This window comes from Zeus faber, assembly GCF_960531495.2.
Source record: "Zeus faber genome assembly, chromosome: 14".
NCBI classification, from domain to species: domain Eukaryota; kingdom Metazoa; phylum Chordata; class Actinopteri; order Zeiformes; family Zeidae; genus Zeus; species Zeus faber.
In genome coordinates, this window is record NC_137200.1 from 12,968,695 (window position 1) to 12,991,648 (window position 22,954).

The window sequence follows — 22,954 nt, forward strand, 5'->3', positions numbered from 1 at the left end:
AAGACACATTTACTACGCGATGGCCAGTGTTTTTGACGCAATGGAACAGATTTAGCTGGGTAGTGGGAACCACCAAATCCGAATGCCTGGTTTCCGAGTTCAGTGGAACGCAGCACTATTGCAATGCTATTCGGCTCTAAGTAGAATAACATTGGCAGTGGTGGAAGTACTCACAATACAAATACCCCAACATAGAATTTCTCTAGTAAAGGTGAAAGTACCACACTGACGTTTCTACTTTTTACGAGCAAAACCAAATGAATATAAAATATTCAAAGTTGAAGTACTTGATGCCCTGATGTAAGGACACAAAGTGCCGCTGCACTTTTTTCCCCTACGGTGTTCTGTGGCAAAACAAACCACAGAAATGATGAAGAGTGTCATGATAAAGAGGGACATTTCCTTATTTGTACGAGCGATAAGCCGTGTGTTTAAACTGTGTTTGATCCACGGTCAAGTAAAGGCATCGTGGGGAATCGGGCAGGGAGGCAAGGAATGTTTTTGGTTTTTTTTGCCCGCCCAAAAACAGACTCCTCGACTTCTCCCCCCGAGTCCTCGCTGGGATTGACACGACGTTCGACGAATCAGACTCTTCGAAATAAATTAGGGGCGTTTCCAGGAAGAGTCGTTACATTTTCCTGTAATGGCGGACCAGACAGACAGCGAGACTATCGGGTTCAACGACAACAGGTCGGCTTATAACCGCGCAGGGGTTAAATGTGTAGTAACTGGATCCGAATATTATGCGCAGGTCAAAGATCATTTCTGTCCTCGCGAAAACGGCTCCGCAGTGTCCGCGCGAGAAGCGCCGGCGTTGTTTTTGAATGGGCCACGCTAGCGATCTAGCTTTGTTGCTAGCATGCTTGTGTTTCCAAGCTGCAAGCAGCAGTATGCTAGCAGTATTTACGTGTCTATATCCTTATTTGTATCGATGTATCTGCATATATTACATATTCATTTTTTGTTTTAAATTGGCGTAACTTATCTGTGTATATATTTTTTACAGTAATAAGCAAAATTGTCTTTATTTTAGTTTAGCCTGATTCATCTGCATATATGTATGTGTGCATGCATGTGTATATCCTGTACATACATGCATACATGCATACATTTACACACGTGTGTGTATTCCACATTAACTTCCCTTATTATTGCTTCACTTATTTGAAAGCAAAATTAAACATTTCTAAATGTATTTTTGGTTTGACTTATCTATTTAAATATGTACTAAAAATTTCATATTCTTAATGTTTTGTCTTCCACTTGTTTTGGCAAGTTTTTAAACGTGTTTCCCATGCCCATTGATTTGTTTGGAAGGATTTGCAACTGTTTCTGAGGAAGTAATATGGACAACTTAGTTGACCAGTTCAGCATTAATCTTGCAGCATGGTTGGACTGTTTTATAATATATTCATTTGGATTTGAGGTGCTTGTGCTTTTACATATGCAAGTGTGTCACATAACATGGTTTGCTTTGCTAGAATGGCGCAGCAGCCGGTGCGGTTCCGGGGCCCTGCGCCTTCCCAGTCGCCAGTGTTGCGTGGCCCCCCGCCACTCCTGAGGCCCCCGCCCCCTCCTTTTGCCATGATGCGAGGACCTCCACCACGACCCCCATTTGGACGGCCACCTTTTGACCCTAGTATGCCACCCATCCCACCTCCAGGAGGCATGCCCCCACCCATAGGACCTCCCCACCTGCAGGTGAGCTCTTTCTGACTAGATCTCAATTATAGAGCTACATTTGGGAAGTAGTGCTCAGCATTTTGTTTAGACAGACCATAAGCTTTGGCGTAATGAGACATGTTCCAAAATGTCTCTGCAATATACATGATCTTTGCACTACTACCCTACACTTCTTCTTGGCCTGTCCTGCCGACAATATGTAATTGCCCCTAATTTTCCGGCCAGATTCAGTAACAGAGTATACCATGTTGCTGAAACTCAATTTGGCATCAGGAATTTTGTTATGGTACAAAAGCTGTTTTTCTTTATTTTTTTATTGTTGGTCATTCAATAAAATAATGTAGAATGGTATTGTGCATGTGAATAAGTTGAAGCCTGTTGAACTCGCTCCTGTGGTAGAGATATGATCTCATTCAAGAGTGTGCTTTTAAATCTATATCGATCAGTAGTGCAGCCGTCTGGCAGATGACCCATGGATCTGAATGTCGAAGGAAATTGATTCTGGAGGATGTAGTCCTTGCTAGCATTAATGACACCCTATCTGTTGCTCTCTGAATAAGAGAGAAAGCAGAATCAAGGTATGATGTGAGTAAAACTGTTTCTGAATGTCTTCTGAATTTCCCTTACTTAGTCCATCCCGATAACTCTCATCACTGGACTCTCTCTGTTGCTGTAGCGACCTCCATTCCTTCCTCCACCAATTGGGAACCTGCCTCCGCCTCCAGGGATGCTGTTCCCCCCCGGGATGCCCCCTGTCCCTGCCACTGGAAGCCCAGGACTCCCCACAGAGGAAATCTGGGTGGAGAACAAAACTCCAGAGGGAAAGGTGAGGCAGCAGGTCCCAGGGGCAGCTCGACAATAGCAATACATATTGTGTGTGATATGTGATAATTCCATTGATAGAATTTAAAACATGAATATTTTCAAGGAAATTAATTACCTGTGTATTTGGAACACATGGTCCCCAAATTTCTATTCATCCAGATGCAATCTTGTGCACTACACTGTGTGTTATGATGTATTATACTACTATTACGCCGTATTGGCTGTATGCCTAAAATAAGGCTTTCCCGCCATTCCCCGTCCTCAGGCATATTACTACAATGCCAGGACCAGAGAGTCTTCATGGAGTAAACCAGATGGTGTGAAGATCATCCAGCAGTCTGAGCTCAACCCTCTCCTTGGACCCGGGACTGGCACTTCTGTGACTGGGGCAAGTGTGGGTGGGGCTGTGCCTGCCAGTTCAAGCAGCGTCAACACTACAGTCAACACAGCAGCACCAGTAGTGACATCTAGCCAGGCTCCCTCATCAGCGCCCTCACAGACTCTCACCTCCAGTCCAGACTCCACCGCCACATCTTCCCCTTCTATGTCCGTGGCAGGTTAGTTGTAACGGCTGAACCAGGCACCACAAAACAGACACACTATGCACACAAGAATGTAATTTAAAATGTTGTTTTTTGTGTTCCGCCCCTACTCCTTCTTTGATAGCCCCTGTGGTACCAGACCTGACTCACGTTGCCACGGTGACCTCAAGTGTTCAGGTTTCTCCGGTTGCTGTGGTGACTGTTTCCACGGTGCCGCCATCTGTCACGGCAGTACAGACCATGCCGCTGCTGCCCACAGCCCTTCCCCACAGTGTGGCCCAGCCAGGCCAAGCCATACCAGCCTTCCCTCCCGTCATGGTGCCACCCTTCAGAGTGCCCCTGCCTGGCATGCACATCCCCCTTCCAGGTATACAACCACAGCGAGAAGATAATGTCGGGGGGGTTAGCCTACCGCTGTGGTTTTTGTGAATGTGCCTGAATTGTAATGGATCAACTAAAATATAGTGTGCACATCCTTTGTCTACGTTTGTGTACATGACATTCATGCACATGCAAGCACACACACAGTTGGGCACATTTGCACTACCCTGACAGCCGATGTCCAGTGTCCTGCTGTGTTTATCAGATACTTGCTTGTCCGTTGTTCTTGCAGGTGTAGCAATGATGCAGATTGTAGGCGCACCCTATGTAAAGGCAGGCCACAGCGCCAACGGTAAACACTCACCCACTTACCTCTGAGAGCTAGATGGCATGGCAGTGAATGGTTTGTGTGGTTCGATTTGTGTTTTGTTGATTTTGTTGTTCATAATAATTCTAAGAGTTTTTTGGGGGGTGGCAGGTTTTCCAAGCATGTTTTTGCTGCACTCCGAGTTCACTTGGGCGCACAGCACAGAAAGATGCACACGCCACGATTTGAAATCAATACATACGTCAATCAAGATAACACAAATCTACTCATTTTTGAGTCACCAGTCATTCTTTGACACACTATTGTCTAACGCTAGGGATTTAAAAGTTGGTAAATAGTTACTATTGGTAGATGAAAGGCTACGTCTGTCAAGATCAAAACTGCTGGAATAATTGGTGTCACTCTTTTTTTGTGTGGGTTGTATGGTAATGGTAAACAATAATGGCTATTCAAACACGAAAATGGATGCAAAATATTTTGTATTTATAGGAAATCACACAATAAGTTTAAGGTGTGTATGTGTGTGTGTGTGTGTGTGTGTGTTTTTTACTGGTGAATATTAGTGCGGGTATATTCTGTGTTGTCATTTTTGTATTGGCATTTTTACATCTATATATCTAAAAACTTAGACATTTCATAGCACATTTATATTGAATTCATCACACACTTAATATCCGAAAACTTCAATTGAAAAATTTAAATATGGGACTGCCCTATAAAATTGCCTTCGTCGTACACTTGTACCAATAACAGTCTTGGAAGGATCAATGGAAGGATCCCCTGCTCAGAAATGTTATTTTAAACTCCATTTTGATCATACGTGCGAAACATTACGGAGAATAATGTTACATACTGTTACTAGAAATATTTATGGAACAGATGATCTGATAAACTCTGATAGAATTCAAAGAACCACAAGTGATCAGTGTAATTTCACTCAATCAATGCTGGTCTTTCTTATCCCTCTCTGACTAATGGCAGGCATGCTTCCTGGAATGGCCCCACCCCTGGTTCCCATGATGCACCCACAGCTGGCTCTGACTGCAGCCCCTGGCTCACTCTCACTGCAGCTCCCCGAGTGGTCGGAGTACAAAACCGCAGATGGGAAAACATACTACTACAACAACCGGACCCTTGAGTCCACATGGGAAAAACCACAAGTGCTGGTGGAGAAAGGTTCGCTCAGAAGGACATAGTCGCACTCCATATGTTTCGAAAAAAAATTACAGGGTTCAAACTTATGTGAAAATGTAAAATATGTCAGTATATTTAGTCCTTCTTCCTTCCACCTCCCAGAGAAAGAAGCAGAGAAGGCCAAAGAGCGTCTGGCCCAGGAGGAAGCTGAGGCTATGGAGATGGAGGATGAGGAGAACAAACTAGTAAATACTATTGAGAAGGAGGTACGGAGCGTTCCAAGCCTCTGTTTACCCCATAGGATTCTCAAAAAAATGTTTGAGGAGAATAGCATAACTTTTCTCTGTCTCTGGTTTGCAGGAGCCCAAAGAGGAAGAGATGACAGAAGAAGAGAAAGCAGCTCAGAAAGCAAAGCCTGTAGCCACCAACCCAATCCCTGGGACCCCCTGGTACAGCATGCACACACACAAACTTTTTCTTCAAACAACATTGTCTGACTACATCATACAAATTACCTCTTTCTGCTTTGATTCTGAACTTTTCACTTTTACTGTACGTGTCCATCCATCAATGTGTCAGGTGTGTGGTGTGGACGGGTGACGACCGTGTCTTCTTCTACAACCCAACAACACGTCTGTCGATGTGGGACCGGCCTGAAGAGCTGGTTGGTCGGTCTGATGTGGACAAGAACATCCAGGAGCCACCGCACAAGAGATCCCTGGAGGAGAAGAAGACAGGTTTGGAGACACACACACAAACACTACAGAATATACTAGGGTTGGGTGATCGTTTCTATTTTCATGTTGTGGCTACTTGATCCAATTGCCAGGGGGTCGCAGGAGGAGGAGGGGGTGGGAGGAGTTCCGTCACAGCACGCCACTAAAATGCCACCATGCAGGACTTATTGGTCTAGTGTCAAACAAAAAAAAAAAAAGTAACATCTCGTGTTTGGGTAAGGGTGCTCCGATCAGGGTTTTTGGGGCGGATCAAAGATGGCTGGAAGCAGTATCGGCCGATTCCGATCACGGGGTCTATTTGAAGCCCTCTTTTTTATCGCGGAGCATTATTTATTTATTTATTGAACTATTCTTAACAACACTGTATATAACTGTCAGTATTGAAATTATAGGAAAGTATTGTAACAATATATCTAAATCTATGTAATCACAGAAACATATATGCACACACATAATGAAGTACACGACCTCATATGTCCTCAGTCACATTTCTTATTTTGCCATGGTTTTCCAAACCGTAAAAGTGGGAGTATAGTCTTTTTGGCCTCCTCCCGTCGATGCAGCTGCAAGAGCAAAAACAGAACCCCATTGTCCTTAGTGTGTTGAGACTACCTTATCTGGAATACCTAATAATCTGTGACGCCAAACTGACCAGATATTCTCTGACACCCTGATAATAAACAGTTTGACTTGGGGAGCTGCATGAGAGCACATCTCTGACCCGACTCTTGTACAAGTAAAAACCAGCGTCTGTCTGCCTCTGTATTTAAAACCACCAACTGACAAACTGCAGATTAAAGTGACCCTTTAATTTCTGTAACAGTATCATGAATTAACTGTTTAGGTAACATGTGTAACACATTCCACTCTCTCTCTTAAGCATGAGGGGCAAAGGTTTGGATTTAGATCCTGTCTACACATGGCCTTAACATTGTCTAGTAACTTTGGTGATGAGCACAAGTGGACAGCTCTGATGCCAGGTGTGAACGCATCCAATGCAGTTTTAAGATCTGATTGTTCAGACAACATTCGGAGGTGGTCTGTGCCACATATGGTCCCTTTCTTTTAGCTGTGTAAACACAAATGTGTCCTGGGCCACATTGACTCAACTGACGTCCTCTGCTTAAGTGGAAGGAGAGAGGGAGAGAGAGAGGGGGAGAGAGAGAGAGGGAGAGAGAGAGAGAGGGAGAGAGATATTAAAAAAATCTATTTAACAGTGTCTCTATTCAAACAATGGCTCCCTTTTAAAGTCTGTGCTCAGTGCATCGTGTTCAGGTTTACTTTATCTTTGATATCACAATCCAAATGATATCCACAACGTTAAAGGAGACCTATTATACAAAACCCACTTTTTTTATGCTTGTGCACATAGCTGTGGATCTCTGATGGGCCTCCTAACACACTGTGGAAAAAAGACAACTCAATTTTTTGTAAGCGGTCTTTCAGAAAACATGTCCTAAAACAACCTGTTTACATTTGCAGCCAACTCTTACGTTACATTAGGCTTCAGTAGAATTTGACCCCCCCCCCCCCCCCCCATCTGACTAACGCAACAAACAAATATTTAAAAAGGAGGAAGAAAATGGTCCATCAGACCAGGCCACCTTCCATTGCTCCATGGTCCAGTTCAGACGTTCACTTGCCAATTGTGGGTGCTTTTGGCGGTGGACGCAGTCAACATGGGCACTGACCGGTCTGTGGCAATGCAGCCCCATACACTGCAATCCACCTTGTGTTCTGACACCTTTCTATCAGAGCCAGCATAAACTTTTTCAACAATTGTTGCTACAGTAGTTATTTTGTGGGATCGGACCAGACGGACTAGCCTTTGCTCCCCACGCGCATCAATGAGCCTTGGGTGCCCATGACCCTGTCGCCAGTTCACCGGTTGTCCTTCCCCGGACTTGGTAGGTACTAACCACTGTGTACCTGGAACGATGCTCTGACCCATTTGTCTAGCCATCATAATTTGGCCCTTTTCAAAGTCCCTCAGAGCTTAACGCTTGCCAATTTTTTCTGCTCCCAACACATCAAATCACCTCACCTGTCAGTGGTTTTAATGTTGTGGTTGATACCATCTAGCATGTAACAGTAATGGGCAGGAAGGTAGAGGAAAAGTGGCTGGGAGACAGGCAACAATTTCTCAGGCTTTTATTTCATGAGTAGCAAACAGAACTGAGTATTCAAAACCTGACTCCCTCTGGAACAGCTACCTGCTAACTTAACAAAACTAACTTGACCAGGTTGCAACTGGACTTACTGGTTAACGTAAGTGAGTTCCATGGCTGGTGCCCACCCCAGGCTCCTGTGGTATCCAAGTCTCCAGGCGTTGTCTTAGAGCAGGCCTTGTATCCTTGTGAGCGGCCCTCAACTAGCCGAATTGATTGCAGGTGCAGGACGCCTGCCCAGAGCTGCCTACAATGTGGCTTTGGCAGCGGGTGGAGCCAATGTGCAGGAATGTAGAAGCCCTCAACCACCATTCCCCTCAGCCCCTTACAGTCAGCTTAACAATGAAAATGTGACATAAAATAATGTTTAAAAGCTTTATTGCCGTTACCAAACAAATCCTTAATTTAAAATTTAAAATCCGTAGTTTGTTTTATCTGATACTTTACAGAATTTGAATCTTCAGAGGGGGAGGAAAAACACAAGTCAAGACAGACAAGAGTTGTGATGACACTACTCTTCTGGTCACACTTGGCCTGATCACACTTAGCCTGTGTCGCTGTCTTTTGTTACACCAACACTCACTCACAGTGCGTGTGTGCTCGGGCGTATGCGCATATCTTTTATTAATAAATTGGCACAACCCATGTGGAGTGGAGAAGGCTTATTTTTCTTTGGACAATGGAATCTGCCAGTAGCCCAAATTCAGTGTCGTAGAAATCAGGCCATGCCTAATCTATCAAGGAGTTAGTGGACTCAGGACATCAGATACGCAAGAAATTTTGACACCGCGTTCACCTTTCGGTAGTCTTCATAAAAGCAGACCGGCCCATCAAGCTTACTTACCAGTCATTCCAGCCAGTCCAGCATTTGCCTTCAATTCTGCCTGAAAAACTTTGCGTTTATGCTCGAGCAGGCGAAACGGCCGGGAGCGTAGTGGTGAGGGACGTGCGGCCTGGCAAGGGGGAGAAGACATCAGAAAACTGCCTTTGTATCATGGCCTCATATGTGCCCTGGCCTAGCGAGAAATGGTTACTGGACGGTGTCAGCCACCACCGCTGGCCCCGGCAGACGGAAACCCAGTGCCAGGGGCCCAGAAGTGTACTGCCCGCGGCCCACCTGCCCTGTCCTCCCAGGAGCTCGCACTGGCAATGACATGCCCCAGTTGGCTGTCGCACTCGTCCTACAGCTAGGCGTGGCGCTTCTGCAGGTGCTGCATCGGCTCCTGGACGCCTTTCCCTTCCCCTCTCTAGTCCCTACTCCCACTTGGGGAAGTCTCTACTCACATACTCACAGGTACGGGTTTTCAGAGTGGGACAGAGTCTTTCTGGCAGTGGGGCGTCGACATGGCGTGAATCTTTATTAATAATTCTAAACAGAAATCGGGAACATAAAATAAGAGTGTTGATCAGTGTCCGGTTTCTTCTCGGCTGCGGTTTTGTCCGCACGCTTCCAGCATTTGCACTATGCGATCCCCACTGCAAGACAAAACACATTAGAAAGCTCTTCAAGCCGTGTCCGACCAATCAGTGCTAATGAGGCTGATTAGGGGACCGCCACGCCAGAAATAAACCAGTGCCGACACCTGCCAACCGTGGCTCGCCCCATCATCTGCCACAACCATATTATGTATGATGTGTACGGTTAGCATCATATTTCAAAATAAACCTTGATGTAGAAGGAATGCATTTAGGAAATGTATTGCTGCCCTTGAGGCTTTTTGTCTGAGTAGAGTTGATTATGTGAGCATTGTTCGAGTGTCACAAGTTACATAGAGGTTTGATGACAAAACATGTATTTATAATTTCCACAAAGGCTCTGGACAAGACAGAGTAAAGCTAAAAACCAGATGAGAATGTTGGAACAACAATTCTGAAATTTAACTTCATTTGAACAATATTCCCATTCAAATGTTAACATGATTTTAAGTAATGCAATTTAATACATTGTCTCCACCTAGCTTGGCTTTACAAGTTGGGTATTCAAATGTGTTACTTCATGCAACAAGGGTGTGAATTATTAAATGTTTCCTTTTGCTTTCTTCAGTGTCCTAATGTTTGTCACGGCTGTATATGTGTTCACATCCAGGTATCAGTAAGGAGGAGCCTGAGTTATCTATAGCTGCTGAGGATAATCAGGAGGAAGAACCAATCAAAGCCAAGAAAAGGAAGTAAGTGGTCTCTCTCAGTTCCTGACTGTACTGTAACATTGCATGGATTTGGATTCCAGGGAATTTGGTTTCATGTTTTAAAGCTACAGGTGACCTTCAACATAACATGAGTTGATGAGACCCTTCGGATATACCAATTCTTGGTGTGTATACAATCCATCATTCAGCCCTAATTTCATACTTACTGTTTTCAAAACCACCATGTGCTGATATGCATTGGACTTAAACCACAGTAGCTTGAGGGACTGGTAACATGAGAAAGTGAGCCTAGCCTGTTCAGCTTTAATAAAACTGAAAATGTGTCATTGTTCATAGATCAGCTTTGCCTCCCCTTTTTTCTTTATTTTGTGCTTTCCCCCCTCCAGTGACTGTCCCTGCCACTAAGGTTTACATTGCCCTTAACTGTTGTCACCTTTGACCCAAACAGGAAGGAAGAAGTAACGGAAGTCGACACTGAAAAGGAAGCAGCGATGGAAGTGGAGCTGAGAGCAGCCCGGGAAAGAGCTATCGTGCCCCTGGAGGCCCGGATGACCCAGTTCAAAGACATGCTTCTCGAGAGAGGGGTAATGCCCACAGTGTGCTTTATAGCCCATTTTTTTTTATTTTATTTGGCAATGTTATGTACAGCAAAATTGTCACTTTTGCTGTGAAGCCACTTGAAAGATTTTAGGCGGCAAGTCCCATACATATATTTGCATTGATTTATCCCGTAATCTGTACATTTACTAGCATTTAATGTCATAGGTGTCCGCATTCTCCACCTGGGACAAAGAGCTACACAAGATCGTCTTTGACCCTCGATACCTTCTGCTCAACCCCAAGGAGAGGAAACAGGTGCTCATGTTCAATCTCTTTTCCTGCATGCTCTAGTACTGCTTTGCTTTGATGCGACATTGGCTCTTTCCCACAGCATTTACCATGTTGAAGCCCTCGTTTTTTACCTGAAAGCCATCCTTCCCTTGTCTTCGTCCTGCAACCAGGTCTTTGATCAGTATGTGAAGACGAGAGCGGAAGAGGAGAGGAAGGAGAAGAAGAATAAATTGATGCAGGCCAAAGATGAATTCCGGAGGATGATGGAGGAGGCTAAACTCACTCCCAGGTAATACCCCCCCACCCCTAGTGAATTATTGCAAAACCTGATTTCTCCTTTACAGTTTTATTATCTCTGATGATTGTAAAAAATAAAAAATAAAATCTTCTGAGTTTTGGATATTTTTAATGTTGCGCTGAGTTTCTTTTTTCTTTTTTCTTTTTTAATGTTTGCAGGACAACATTCAGTGAATTTGCAGGCAAGCATGGAAGGGATCCCAGGTTTAAGACAATTGAGAAGATGAAAGATAGAGAGGCCATCTTCACTGAGTTCATCACTGCTCTGAGGAAAAGAGAGAAAGAGGACTCGAAGAGCAGAGGGGAAAAGGTAACAAACACTAATATTTGTGCTTTTTTTTTTTTCAGTAGTATAAGAAATATCTGAACAGGCCCTGATTGAAGTGTGTATGTCCAGGTGAAGCAGGACTTCTTTGATCTGCTCAGTGAGCACCACATAGAGAGTGGGCAGCGTTGGAGTAAAGTGAAGGAGAGGCTGGAGACGGACCCCCGCTACAAAGGTGTGGAGAGCTCAGCGCTAAGAGAAGAGCTTTTCAAACAGTACATAGAAAAACAGGCCAAGGTGGGTCCAACTGTTTATCTGACGATTTTGTTCATGAATACAAACACTGTGCATGGGTAGAAATGACTAGTCATTGTTATTGAAATTGAAGCTAATGTTAGCGATGGGTCTCACAATGCACACATTCTCACATGGTTCTCACAATTATCACATAATCACCCGATCCCAATTATTTGAGCTCATGTTTCCAAGTTTTAGGGGAATTTTGAACCAATGGTAGAAACACCACAACAAATAACATGTGAATATGCTGTGTTTCCATCAGCTGAGGAAAATACATTCTCTCACTTTTTATGTTTCAATGTGAAGAAATGGCTCTTCTTCATACAGTGGAGTTATGTACAATTAGGACCAGATGCTACGACCTTGTGCTTGTGGTTATGTAACCCCTCTCCTCTCACTCACTCGACCTTCACTGATATGCGCAGCGCTACTTTATTATCCACCGGGGGCTTAACGCTGCATTGCAGAGGTAAAATGGGAAGTGGGGGAGTAATAATTAAGCACAAATATGTGACCGTAATGTTGACATATAAAACGTGAGACGCAGCAGTCGATCAGCCTGTTTTCCACTTGATCGGCCGTGACTGGTTTACAGTGTCAGATATTTTATATATATATATATATATATATATATATATATATATATATATATATATATATATATATATATATATCAAATTTACAAGCCCGGTAATGTGCTCATGTACTGTACTCGTAAAAATGCTACTTAAACCTGATACCAACGTAATGTAGCGTAGTTGCCTAGTTGATGTCAAAAAAGAGCGAAAGAAGGAAAATATCGGCTGTTTGAAGGTACTTCAAGGTAAAGGAAGAAGGTTATATAAAGGATTTACGCGGACTTCACACACCGTTACCGGGAATATTCCTCTCTATGTGTTCACAACCTAGAGGAACTTTACTATATTGAACTTTATTGCTCATCACATGTGGATTGATTCACTAAAGTTAGCCAAAACATTAATAATCAATTATTTATTTATTTAAAAAAAAAAAAAAAAAAAAACAATGTAATTGCAATTTCAGCACTTGAATCATGATACTTTTAAGTATTCAAATTTTATTCAAATTACGAATTTCGTTCCTGCAGCCCCACCGCACATAGTCTCTCCCAAGACAGACTAACAAATGTCGCCGCCCTTTCCCACAGAGCATGGACATCGACAAGGAACGAGAGCTGGAGCGGCAAGCCCGGATCGAGGCCAGCCTCAGAGAGAGGGAGCGGGAGGTGCAGAAGGCTCGATCGGAGCAGACCAAAGAGATTGACAGAGAAAGGGAGCAGCACAAAAGGGAGGAGGCCATCCAGCATTTCAGAGCTCTCATGTCAGATATGGTGAGACACTTTTGACTTTGACCACATTTACATTTTTCCACTTTAATCCAAAGCGATTCACGAAGTACCTTTCTTATCAGCACTTGAACCTACTGTCACGGCTCAAAGACACACAGTTCAGACTTTTGCATCCACTTAGCTTGTGGATGTACACTGAGCAATCATTGGGTTAGTTAAACCGATCGGCTACCAGGTAGGACAGACTTATCTTCAAGAAAAGTCGGAATTCTTTGCTCGCTGGATTGCTGGCAAACTTGTTCAGGGATATTTGCCCCATGCTGACTTGATAGCATCACACAGTTCCTGTAGATGTTTTTTTTTATTATTATTTATTTATTTTATTTTTTTTTTGCCGCATGCATTTCATTGTCATGTTAGTGAAGCCAACCTGAAATTACGTGTGGGTTATGACATGGTGCTAGGGCAGATGGACACTGGTTAGAATGCACATTTATTCATAAGTAGCACTTGACGGTTAGCTCCTCACAGATTAACATAGTTGGAGCTATAAGTTCCCTGGAAAGTACGCAGCATCTGCTTACACATTTACATTCCGCATATCAACCAGGTACGTTCTTCGGACGCCACGTGGTCGGACACGCGCCGCAACCTGCGTAAAGACCACCGCTGGGAGTCTGCCTCCCTGCTGGAGAGAGAAGAGAAAGAGAAGCTTTTTAATGAGCATGTAGAAGCACTGGCCAAGAAGAAGAAGGAGCACTTCAGACAGCTGCTGGACGAGACCAGCATGGTGAGAGAAAACAGGCTGGCGTCACTTGACCCAGCAAGCAGAGTGCGACAGCGAGATGTAAATGGGTTTAAAAATAATAAGAATAATAATAATAATAAGTAAAGCTGACAGAAATAATTAATTCAATCTGTCAGTAGTAAAGTTAAATCTAATTGATAGAATAATCTGTTTGGTTTTGCAATTTGTAAATGGCCCATGACTGTTTTTCTTTCTCTAAAATGACGTTGTGTTCTAGGCTGCTGGGTGAGTATTTTAACAGCAACATGTTATACCTAATCACCTTGTCTCACTGTGCATGTACGCGCTAATTGAATCTCATAGATTTATCAATTATTCAGACAAATCTTCTACAGATGAATACATTTTGAAACGTAAACGTTAGTTGCGGCACTAGTCAACAACCAGTCCAGTCTCGTGTGCCAAAGCATGACCCGTCCGCACTCCTGAGGCAATGGAGCGACACGGAATAACACTGTTTTAAATGGCATAAATATTTAATGTCGGTCAAGCCAATAAAGCTAATGCTCCCAGATAGACCAGGGGGGTAGAGTGAATTGTTGTTAGTTGTTGTTTGCAGCATCTGGTTTTCCTGGGCTCCACATGGGAACAACCATACAAGCTTCAAATGCTTACACATTTACTTTTGTCTGTGATCCACGGCTTTGGCGTGTACTTTTCTGTATTCCGCTCGGGTCCCCACAAATGTCAATGTGGCCAGAGCCTTAAAAGTCCTGTTGCAAATCTGTGGCCAAGAAAGCCTTTTACCGAGGCTTGAATTTGATGTGAATTTGAGAGACCTCCTGATAGATGTTTGTTCCCTTTTTGTTTTTCTAGATCACTTTAACCACAGGATGGAAGGAGGTGAAAAAGATCATCAAGGAGGACCCTCGCTGCATCAAGTTCTCTTCTAGTGACCGGGTAATGCTCCTTCACTGTCCTGCAGCCTGGAGTTGAGCTGTACTGCTCTAACCCTTGTTTCAAAGTGGTCTTGTAGCTGTTAGCCAACGGTCCTCCCCAAAACATACTCAATCTTGAAGTTAACAGAATGTTGAACAAGCTTAAAAAAAATAAAAGCATCCTGATGTATGTCTGGTAGATTTCTCTAGGTCCAATCACTTTCTCCATCCACAGTTTGATTGCAAGTGCGTTAAAAAGTGAATTTATTTTGCCTTTGGAATGTCCCTGCAGAAGAGACAGCGGGAGTTTGAGGACTACATCAAAGACAAGTACATCACAGCCAAAGCAGACTTCAGAACTCTACTCAAGGAGACAAAGTTTATCACATACAGGTTGGTACACATTGTTCAAGTTTCCCTGACAATTACCAAATACCTCTGGTTTTCTAGCTACTCGTTTGCTGTCGCAAAGCAAAGGAGATGCTCCCATGGACATTAGTAAAACGGCTACACGTATCTATTCATATTTATTTATTTTCTCTTTTCATCGGCCTCGTGTATTGAATTTAAATGACGTTGTTCATCACATTAAATATGAAAGTCACAATGTCGGTTTCTTTGCTTAAAGCCATAAACTAACGGTATCACTGACATCTTTGTAAATCCAAAGTTACAATCAACGGATTGGAAAATGTCGTTCATTTCAAACTTCTCGTTACGCTACAAGCATGTCTTCCATGTCTAGACTCGGGTGGCTTTATCCGTCATACAATAATTCCACGATGTTGCCTCGAGGCGGGATTGAAGCGGACGTAGAGCAGGTGTAAGACCAGGGTTGTAGCACAGACCCAGATTGGAGTTCATTTTATTTAGAATGAAATGAATTAAGATTCAAGCGAGAACGACATAAACATCTAGTTAAATATGGACTATCCATTTTATAATGGGGGGCGATGAACCACAGCATGGTTTTCAGTTGAAGTGATGTTTTCTTCACAAACGTTCCCTTAAGTGCACAAACTAAGAATGTTAAAAAAAAAAAAAAAAATTTAAATAACGCCATAACATGGCATCACACTGCTTTGCCCCCCCCCCCCCCCCCCCCCCGCAGGTCGAGGAAGCTGATCCAGGAGTCGGAGCAGCACCTGAAGGACGTGGAGAAGGTTCTCCAGAATGACAAGCGCTACCTGGTGCTGGAGTGTGTCCCCGATGAGCGCAGGAAGCTCATCATGTTCTACATCGAGGACCTTGACCGCCGGGGGCCACCCCCTCCCCCCACCGCCTCCGAACCCACTAGGCGCTCGACTAAGTGACCGATCGAATCACCTTGTGGCCCTACTCTTCCCTGTCCATTTTCGGCCAGAGCATGACCCCCTCCCCCGCCCCATCCCAGACTGGCCGACGCTGGCCCGTATGCGAGCAGTGTTATTGCTGTTTTTTTTTTTTTTTTGTTTGTTTTTTTGTTTTTTTTATTGCTTACAGATGTACCATAGAGATGTACTGTTGGAGTCTCTGTGTTATATCGCCTTATGTAGCCCTGTAAAAGCCCTCTATCTGAAACAGCAGGGAACTGAGGTGGCCCCATCTTGGGATGACCTTTTATCTCCTTACCTCTCTGACTAACCATATTTGGAGGGGAGGGGCTTTGTGATAAGGCTGTGGCGTGAGCAGCCAGAGATGAAACATAGCTGATGTAAATGATGGTGACTGTGTGTGCGAACGTGCACATGTATGAGCCTGTGTGTGTGTGTGTGTGTGTGTGTGTGTGTGTGTGTGTGTGTGTGTGTGTGTGTGTGTGTGTGTGTGTGTGTGTGTCTGAGGCGTCCTAAGGCCTTATCGCTCCACTGCCAGTCATTGTTTCAGCGGCTCAGTGTGAATGTTTGTTTCTGCTCAGTGGTTTACTCTGATGTTGCGACAGTTTGTCTGTTGGATGAAATAAAGGTAACTTCCACTGTTTGTTTTTGTTGGTTTTTTTTCCCCCTTCAATTTCTTATTGTGTACGTTTTGTATCTGTATCTTTGAGTATACTCTGGTGATCATACTGCAATCACATTGTAAAACTATCCTCATAATCCATCCATCCATAATCCATATATACATTGTATGCAATGTATATATGTACACATTTCAGATCCCCTTTTTGTTCCAAAGGGAACCTTGAGGTGAAAGTCTCCACTTTTAACGTGAATCTCATCGGCTGCTCGACAGCTTTTCCAGTAAGTGATGTTAATGCCCCTCTTAAGTTCCTGCAAGACCACACATTATGAAACTTGACATTTAATATTCAATCTATATATATATATTTTTTAACAATGTTCTGGTGTAATCCTGAATCACTGGTCTCCATAATTAAAATAGATGATGTTGTGTTACTTCAAAAGCATGACACTAAATGAACCCGAACCAAAGCACCGACTGGTTACATGAGTAACCGGAAGTAGATTGTCACAAACGCCTGCAACTCATGCTGCGTTCCCTTGAAATGGTTGCCTCGGAAAAGTCTAGCTCCTACAAAAGTGCACAGGAACGGCCGTTTGAGTCTGAATTCAAAGTGGTAGTTTCGAGGAAGACCGCTCGGGTCCAAATTTGAGATGAGACCCGACGCCACGGCACCGTGGACGCACACACCGTAATCGGTAAACAAAGTAGCATTTGCCTTTGCTTTCTCACATTTGAAAGCGTGTCATTGTTTAGTTTTCATGTTAATTTACCACGCGGTCTGTAGCTTGTGTAATTCACAAGTTTGCCAAACAAACGCACATTTACCGCGCGCCCCCGTGGTCCCCCCCCCCCCACCCACCCCCCGAACAGAGACAATGGACATCGTTCGGCTCGGCGGGGCACAAACACCACCTCGGAAACTACCGATTGGCGAGCTGCGTTTGGAACGCAGCACAGTCCCCCCCCCGCTTTTGCCGCAGCGCGGGCGCCAACCCCCTGTGATTGGCTGAAACGGGCTGTGGTTAAGGTCACGTGTGAATGTTGCCGGACGTCCAGCGCGGAGTCGCTCCGTCGGTCCAGCCGCTTCGCCCCGGAAGGGACGGTCGGAAATTCCAACATATTCATTCAATCCAATGTATATAAATATCGTTTTTTAAACAGCGGTGCTTATACATTGGCGTCACATAGCTCCAGAGACCACTTAAGAGGAGCGGCGATGCAGTGAGTATCGCAGCGCACCGGCCTCACGTCCCTCCCCGGGCGGGTCTCCTCTCTCTCTCCCCGCCGCCATGCTCCGCTCGCCGCCCCGCACTCTGCTCCTCCTGGCCCTCCTCCTCCACCTCCTCCTCATGGCTCCGCTGGCACACGGGGACTCGGGATCTCCTCTGGACGGGGCGCCACCATCTAAAATAGGCAAGGGCGGCGACAGTAAAAATGCAGAACATCGCACGCAACCCCGCGTGCTGTTGTTTGGATGGTGGCCTACTGAGCCACTCGCCGGCTTTCTGCCGTCACTGTCCTCCCGGGCGGTCACATCCAAGGTCCCACAAGGCATTCGACCTATGATCGAGGAAAATATTACAGTACCATAATACACCAATTATTGTATTGTATTTTATTCTACCTAGGGCAAGAAAATATCTAGCAGTCAGTTAGCAATACTGTATTATTCAAATAATCTGTATATTTTGTAAGCTTTCACCATAAAAGTTTTCTGTATGTGGAGATCTACTAAATTGACATCGGTTTTCCATTATTTGTGTCATTTTACCACATGAACGCATACAATACTGTTTTTAAATATATCTTTGAATAATAGAACAATTGGTCATATGGAAAGAATGTGTATATATGTGCTGTCCTTCCATATAGTCAAATATGATTTTTTCTTTTCCATATTCTGTTTTTCATGACATGTTTGCTCCTGGACAATTTTCCTGTATTCATTGTATGACAAAGTGATACTTTCACTCTAAATGTAGCTTGATGTTTATTTTCTGATCGTTCCCCACTGATACAGCGGTTGTTGGCGCGGGGATCGGTGGTACTGCAACGGCCCATTTCCTGCGTCAGAACTTTGGCCCCGAGGTCCAGATAGACGTGTTTGAGAAGGGCGAAGTCGGAGGTCGTCTTGCCACAGTCACAGTCAACCATAACGATTACGAGTCCGGAGGTTCCATCATTCACTCCCTTAACCTCCACATGCAGGAGTTTGTCAAGCTGCTAGGTGGGTTACACATTATGCACATTGCGCGCGCACACACACACACACACAGAACATGTGTGCCGAGGAGATGATCGGTAGAAAGAAACCTGATTGGCAGAAATCACGACTCCCTAAAATTCAGAGTGTGTATCTACCAGTAGTGGAGATTAATGCATCTAAGATCTGCACTAATATGGAGTTTTATGCACAAAAAGTTCAAGTCGAGAAAGGGACCAGATGCAGATAAAAATGTAACAAAGATAACATACGGACGCACCTATCCACAGCGATAACATGGGGTAGCACTATGCTAACTAGTAGTAGTGATCCCAATGTGGGCAATATCAGTACCAAACTATTGGTATTTATATTGCTGTAATTATTGACAGTATTTATGACAGCAGCTGGAGTAATTAAAAGCTAGCTCATACTATAAACATATTTTTTAACTTGTAGTTATCTGCGAGAAAGAGGTTATTGTGGCGGACGTAGACTCCAATAACTCCAAAAGCACCCACTGTGCTCTATTAACACATACATGTTCATATGACTGTGTGCAGGTCTGAAGTACCGTCGCAGCGTGGCAGGTAAAACAGCGGTATTTAACAGCGAGGAGGTGATTCTGGAGGAGACGGACTGGTATCTACTGGACCTGTTTCGGCTGTGGTGGCGTTATGGCATCAGTTTCATTCGCCTGCAGATGTGGGTGGAGGAGATTATGGAAAAATTCATGAGGTGGGTGGCAGTAGTAAAAACTACAGTAGGTGGATGTTCAGACAGTGGTTGATTTTTATTTTTATTTTTTTGGTTGATGAAACCGTCGACGGAACGTCCTGCTCGGTTTTCCTGCAATGCTGAGGATCTGGGGAGCGCCATGGCTTCTGCTGCGCTGCAGACTGTAACATTGATATAAATGTTGACTATTACCTATATCAGTACTTATCAGTATCTGTCACCTACCCGATTGGATTAAGAAGCAAAACTAAACCAGCCCTGCTCAGTTTTTAAGACAAATTAGGTCATCTCATGATGACTTTGCACTAACAAAATGTAGTGGCACGTAAGTGGCACTCAAATAATTAAAACGGTGTGAATGTGTTAATTTACAGCATGCTTATCTGCTATAGGATCTACAAGTACCAGGCCCACGGCTACGCCTTCAGCTCGGTGGAGGAGCTGCTGGGGTCTCTAGGTGGGAGTGGCTTCATCAACATGACGCAGCGACCGCTCTCCAACTCGCTGGTGGAGCTGGGCATGTCACAGCACTTCATCGATGAAGTCATCGCGCCCATCATGAGAGTCAACTACGGCCAGAACGTCAGCATCCCTGCCTTCGTAGGTCAGAGGGTCAAGACGGAATGAAAGACTTGTGTGGAGGAGGGGGAAGCATGCAGAGATGTTTAAGTAGGTCAGAGAGAGAGAGAGAGAGAGAGAGAGAGAGATCAAAAGAATGAGGCGATTGGGAACCGCATACTGGACAGTTAACTGCTTCTTTGCATCATTGCATTTTGAAGTGTGTGGGTGTGTGTTTTTGTTTTTTTTTAGGGGCTGTGTCCTTAGCTGGAGCCCAGACCAACCTGTGGGCCGTGGAAGGAGGAAATAAACTGGTGTGTTCCGGTCTGCTGAAGTTAGCCAACGCCAACCTGCTGCAAGCCCAAGTCTCCAGCGTCTCACCAGTTCACTCCGGTACGGCACACAGGATCATTGAGTAACTGCGCTATTATTATTATTTTTAGCCATCCCTCGTCTGTTTTACTTTGTCATCTGCTGTTTGTTTGTGGAAACGATTTCAAAAGGTCATACTTTCTGGATCAGGTCCAGCATCTCATAAAGAAAATTATGAACTGGATCTCCCTTGATGTCCTGTTATTTGATTTATCTTTGCTTCAGAAAGTGATTTGTGCTGCAGTGGAGGTCTGCATTTTATTTACTATATTTGCCACATTTTGTACGTCTAATGTATTCATGATAAAATGATTGATTAGGAGATATGTTATGTATCTGTATTTACATCTTCATGCTTCAGGAGAGGCGGTCCAGTACCAGCTGAGCTTCACCGCGGGAACAGAGGCTGGATCAGACGTATACGACGTTGTCGTGTTGGCGACGCCGCTCCAGGCCAGCGTGGAGTCCGGGATCAAGCTCCAGGGCTTCTCGCCGCCCCTCGAGCCGCTCCCCGGCAACTACCACCACACCGTGGCGACCATTGTCCACGGTTACCTCAACACCTCTTTTTTTGGCTTCCCGGACCCCCGGCTGTTTCCCTTCGCCAGTGTCCTGACGACCGACGCGCCCGACCTGTTCTTCAACAGCGCGGCCAGCGTGTGCCCCGTGAACATCTCGGCGGGATTCCGGCGCAAGCAGCCGCAGGAGGCCGGGGTGTACAAGGTGTTCTCGCCGCAACCGCTGGACAAGACCCAGCTCAAGACACTTTTCAGGTCCGAAACCGCCACGTTGGATTTCTTCGTCTGTCTTTTTCTCTCCGAAATATGCATCGCCACGCTGCCACAGGGTTGATAACCTTGTTATTAATTGTCAGAACATGTTGATAATGAATAGACAGCCTCTATTGTTGTTTTTATACACCCTACGGTACCATACTACTGTAATATGCGTACAACATCACAAGAATTACCCCCAATGTCGTGCCTGACTTTAATCTCCTTCCCCCTCCCTACTTCCAGGTCCTATTACTCGGTCCAGGTGACGGAGTGGCAGGCCTACCCTCATTACGGCAGCGGTCAGGGTCTGCCGCCGGTGGAGCTCCACCCCAACCTCTACTACCTCAATGGGATCGAGTGGGCTGGCAGCGCCATGGAGATGAGCTCCGTCGCCGCTAAGAATATTGCCCTTCTGGCCTACCACCGATGGAACAGGCAGACGGACATGGTGGACCAAAAAGACCTGATGCATAGGATTAAGACTGAATTATGACCTGGCTGTCTGAGCCACAGCCTGGAATAGCACACATAACACAGTAACACAGAGCGCTCAGAGAATCTGACCAAGGGCTCTCGTACTTAAACTGAGGGGCCTCAGAGACATAATGCATAGAAAATGTGCCTGTTTATGAGTATGAAGCTCAAACAAATCATTCAATATATTCCATATAAGCATGGACAGGTTTTTAATGTGGGTCTGACGACCAACTGAAATAAGGGATATTGGAAAAAAATACATAAATCCAATAAGAGTCAGATATTTAGGAAGAGTTTAGATGTCTCTAATGGAGGAAAACGGATTATATGTTAATCATAATGTTAAAATGACCCCGATAGGATTGTCTAGGCCTCTACTGTTGGGTAAAAATAACGGATGGGTACTCTATGGGGTGGTGCTTAAGTTTAGGATTCAGCTGTATCGGCAGTGGGTAAAAGTTCCGTAACTGTCTTTTGTTTTGCTTTAAGGTCCAGCAGAACAGCTACAGTGCTACCAATGCTTTCTATGAAGGGGAAGATTTGTTGATGTGTTGAACTGCACAAATGTACTGTGAACAAAACAGTTGTCTTATAAAGAGAAAGGCAAAATAGATTAAATAATTGGCGATGGTAAAAATGACTGTTTTACAGTTTGGCCTTGGGCTGTGATCACCCTCTTTTCTTCTACTACTTTGTACGCATACTTAGAGTATTCTCATTCTTTGATTACGTTCTCAAATCAGCTTAACTACCCATTGATTCTCGCTGAATTGTGAGGTCAGGACTCATTTGTTTTATCAATAACACCCACGCTACTGGTTTGAAAAATACTTTTACAAACCACCTGGAATTGTGTGTTTTGTGTTAACCGTGTGTAAATAAAATGCCGAAACAAGGATGGACTGCACCATTGGGAAGTTGTGACTCGACAGATGAATTTTATTTCGCAGTTTCGCCTTTTTTCTTTTTTCATCAAATCTGGTAATTGGTAATTGCTGCTTAAAGGTGCAGTTAATATTTTTTCAACTGCATTTGTCTCCCTTTTTTGCAACTTTGTCTGCCTCTGGGCTTTTGCAGATTTAATCGGTATCATGACTTTTGTCGTGCACCTTGATGTGCATAATCACACCCTGTTGAGAGGAAAGATAATTGCTGGAGATACTCAAACACACTAGGCAGTGCTGATAAGCCATACGGCATATGGCGTAGCTGTCCGTCTACATTTCCTGCTGAAATTCACCACATTAGCATTTAGATTTAAATGTTTATTTTTTTATGCGTGTTACTGATTCACTGTAAATCCTAAACCCCTTCTG

General features: G+C 44.4%; 2 protein-coding genes across 3 annotated transcripts; both read left to right on the forward strand.

Moving 5' to 3' along the window:
- Positions 1 to 629: 629 nt before the first annotated feature.
- Positions 630 to 16,529, forward strand: tcerg1b (transcription elongation regulator 1b (CA150)). 2 transcript variants are annotated; one of them, XM_080014141.1, is made up of 21 exons: positions 630 to 690; positions 1,482 to 1,701; positions 2,360 to 2,509; positions 2,774 to 3,065; positions 3,175 to 3,417; positions 3,664 to 3,723; positions 4,681 to 4,875; positions 4,996 to 5,099; positions 5,194 to 5,282; positions 5,413 to 5,570; positions 9,825 to 9,906; positions 10,334 to 10,469; positions 10,651 to 10,740; positions 10,887 to 11,005; positions 11,173 to 11,323; positions 11,411 to 11,575; positions 12,747 to 12,929; positions 13,498 to 13,677; positions 14,512 to 14,595; positions 14,866 to 14,966; positions 15,685 to 16,529. In XM_080014141.1, the coding sequence occupies exons 1-21, from the start codon at positions 644 to 646 to the stop codon at positions 15,884 to 15,886; spliced, it is 3,051 nt and encodes a 1,016-aa protein (XP_079870267.1). In that variant the 5' UTR covers positions 630 to 643; the 3' UTR covers positions 15,887 to 16,529. The 2 variants fall into 2 exon arrangements, with proteins under 2 accessions (XP_079870267.1, XP_079870266.1); XM_080014140.1 differs by having other exon boundaries at positions 654 to 690; positions 1,495 to 1,701.
- Positions 16,530 to 17,598: 1,069 nt separating this feature from the next.
- Positions 17,599 to 22,521, forward strand: pcyox1l (prenylcysteine oxidase 1 like). Its single transcript, XM_080013910.1, has 7 exons — positions 17,599 to 17,927; positions 18,535 to 18,741; positions 19,281 to 19,455; positions 19,848 to 20,059; positions 20,266 to 20,406; positions 20,747 to 21,158; positions 21,405 to 22,521. Exons 1-7 carry the CDS (start codon positions 17,804 to 17,806, stop codon positions 21,652 to 21,654), a joined length of 1,521 nt encoding a protein of 506 aa, XP_079870036.1. The 5' UTR covers positions 17,599 to 17,803; the 3' UTR covers positions 21,655 to 22,521.
- The last annotated feature ends 433 nt before the right edge of the window (positions 22,522 to 22,954 follow it).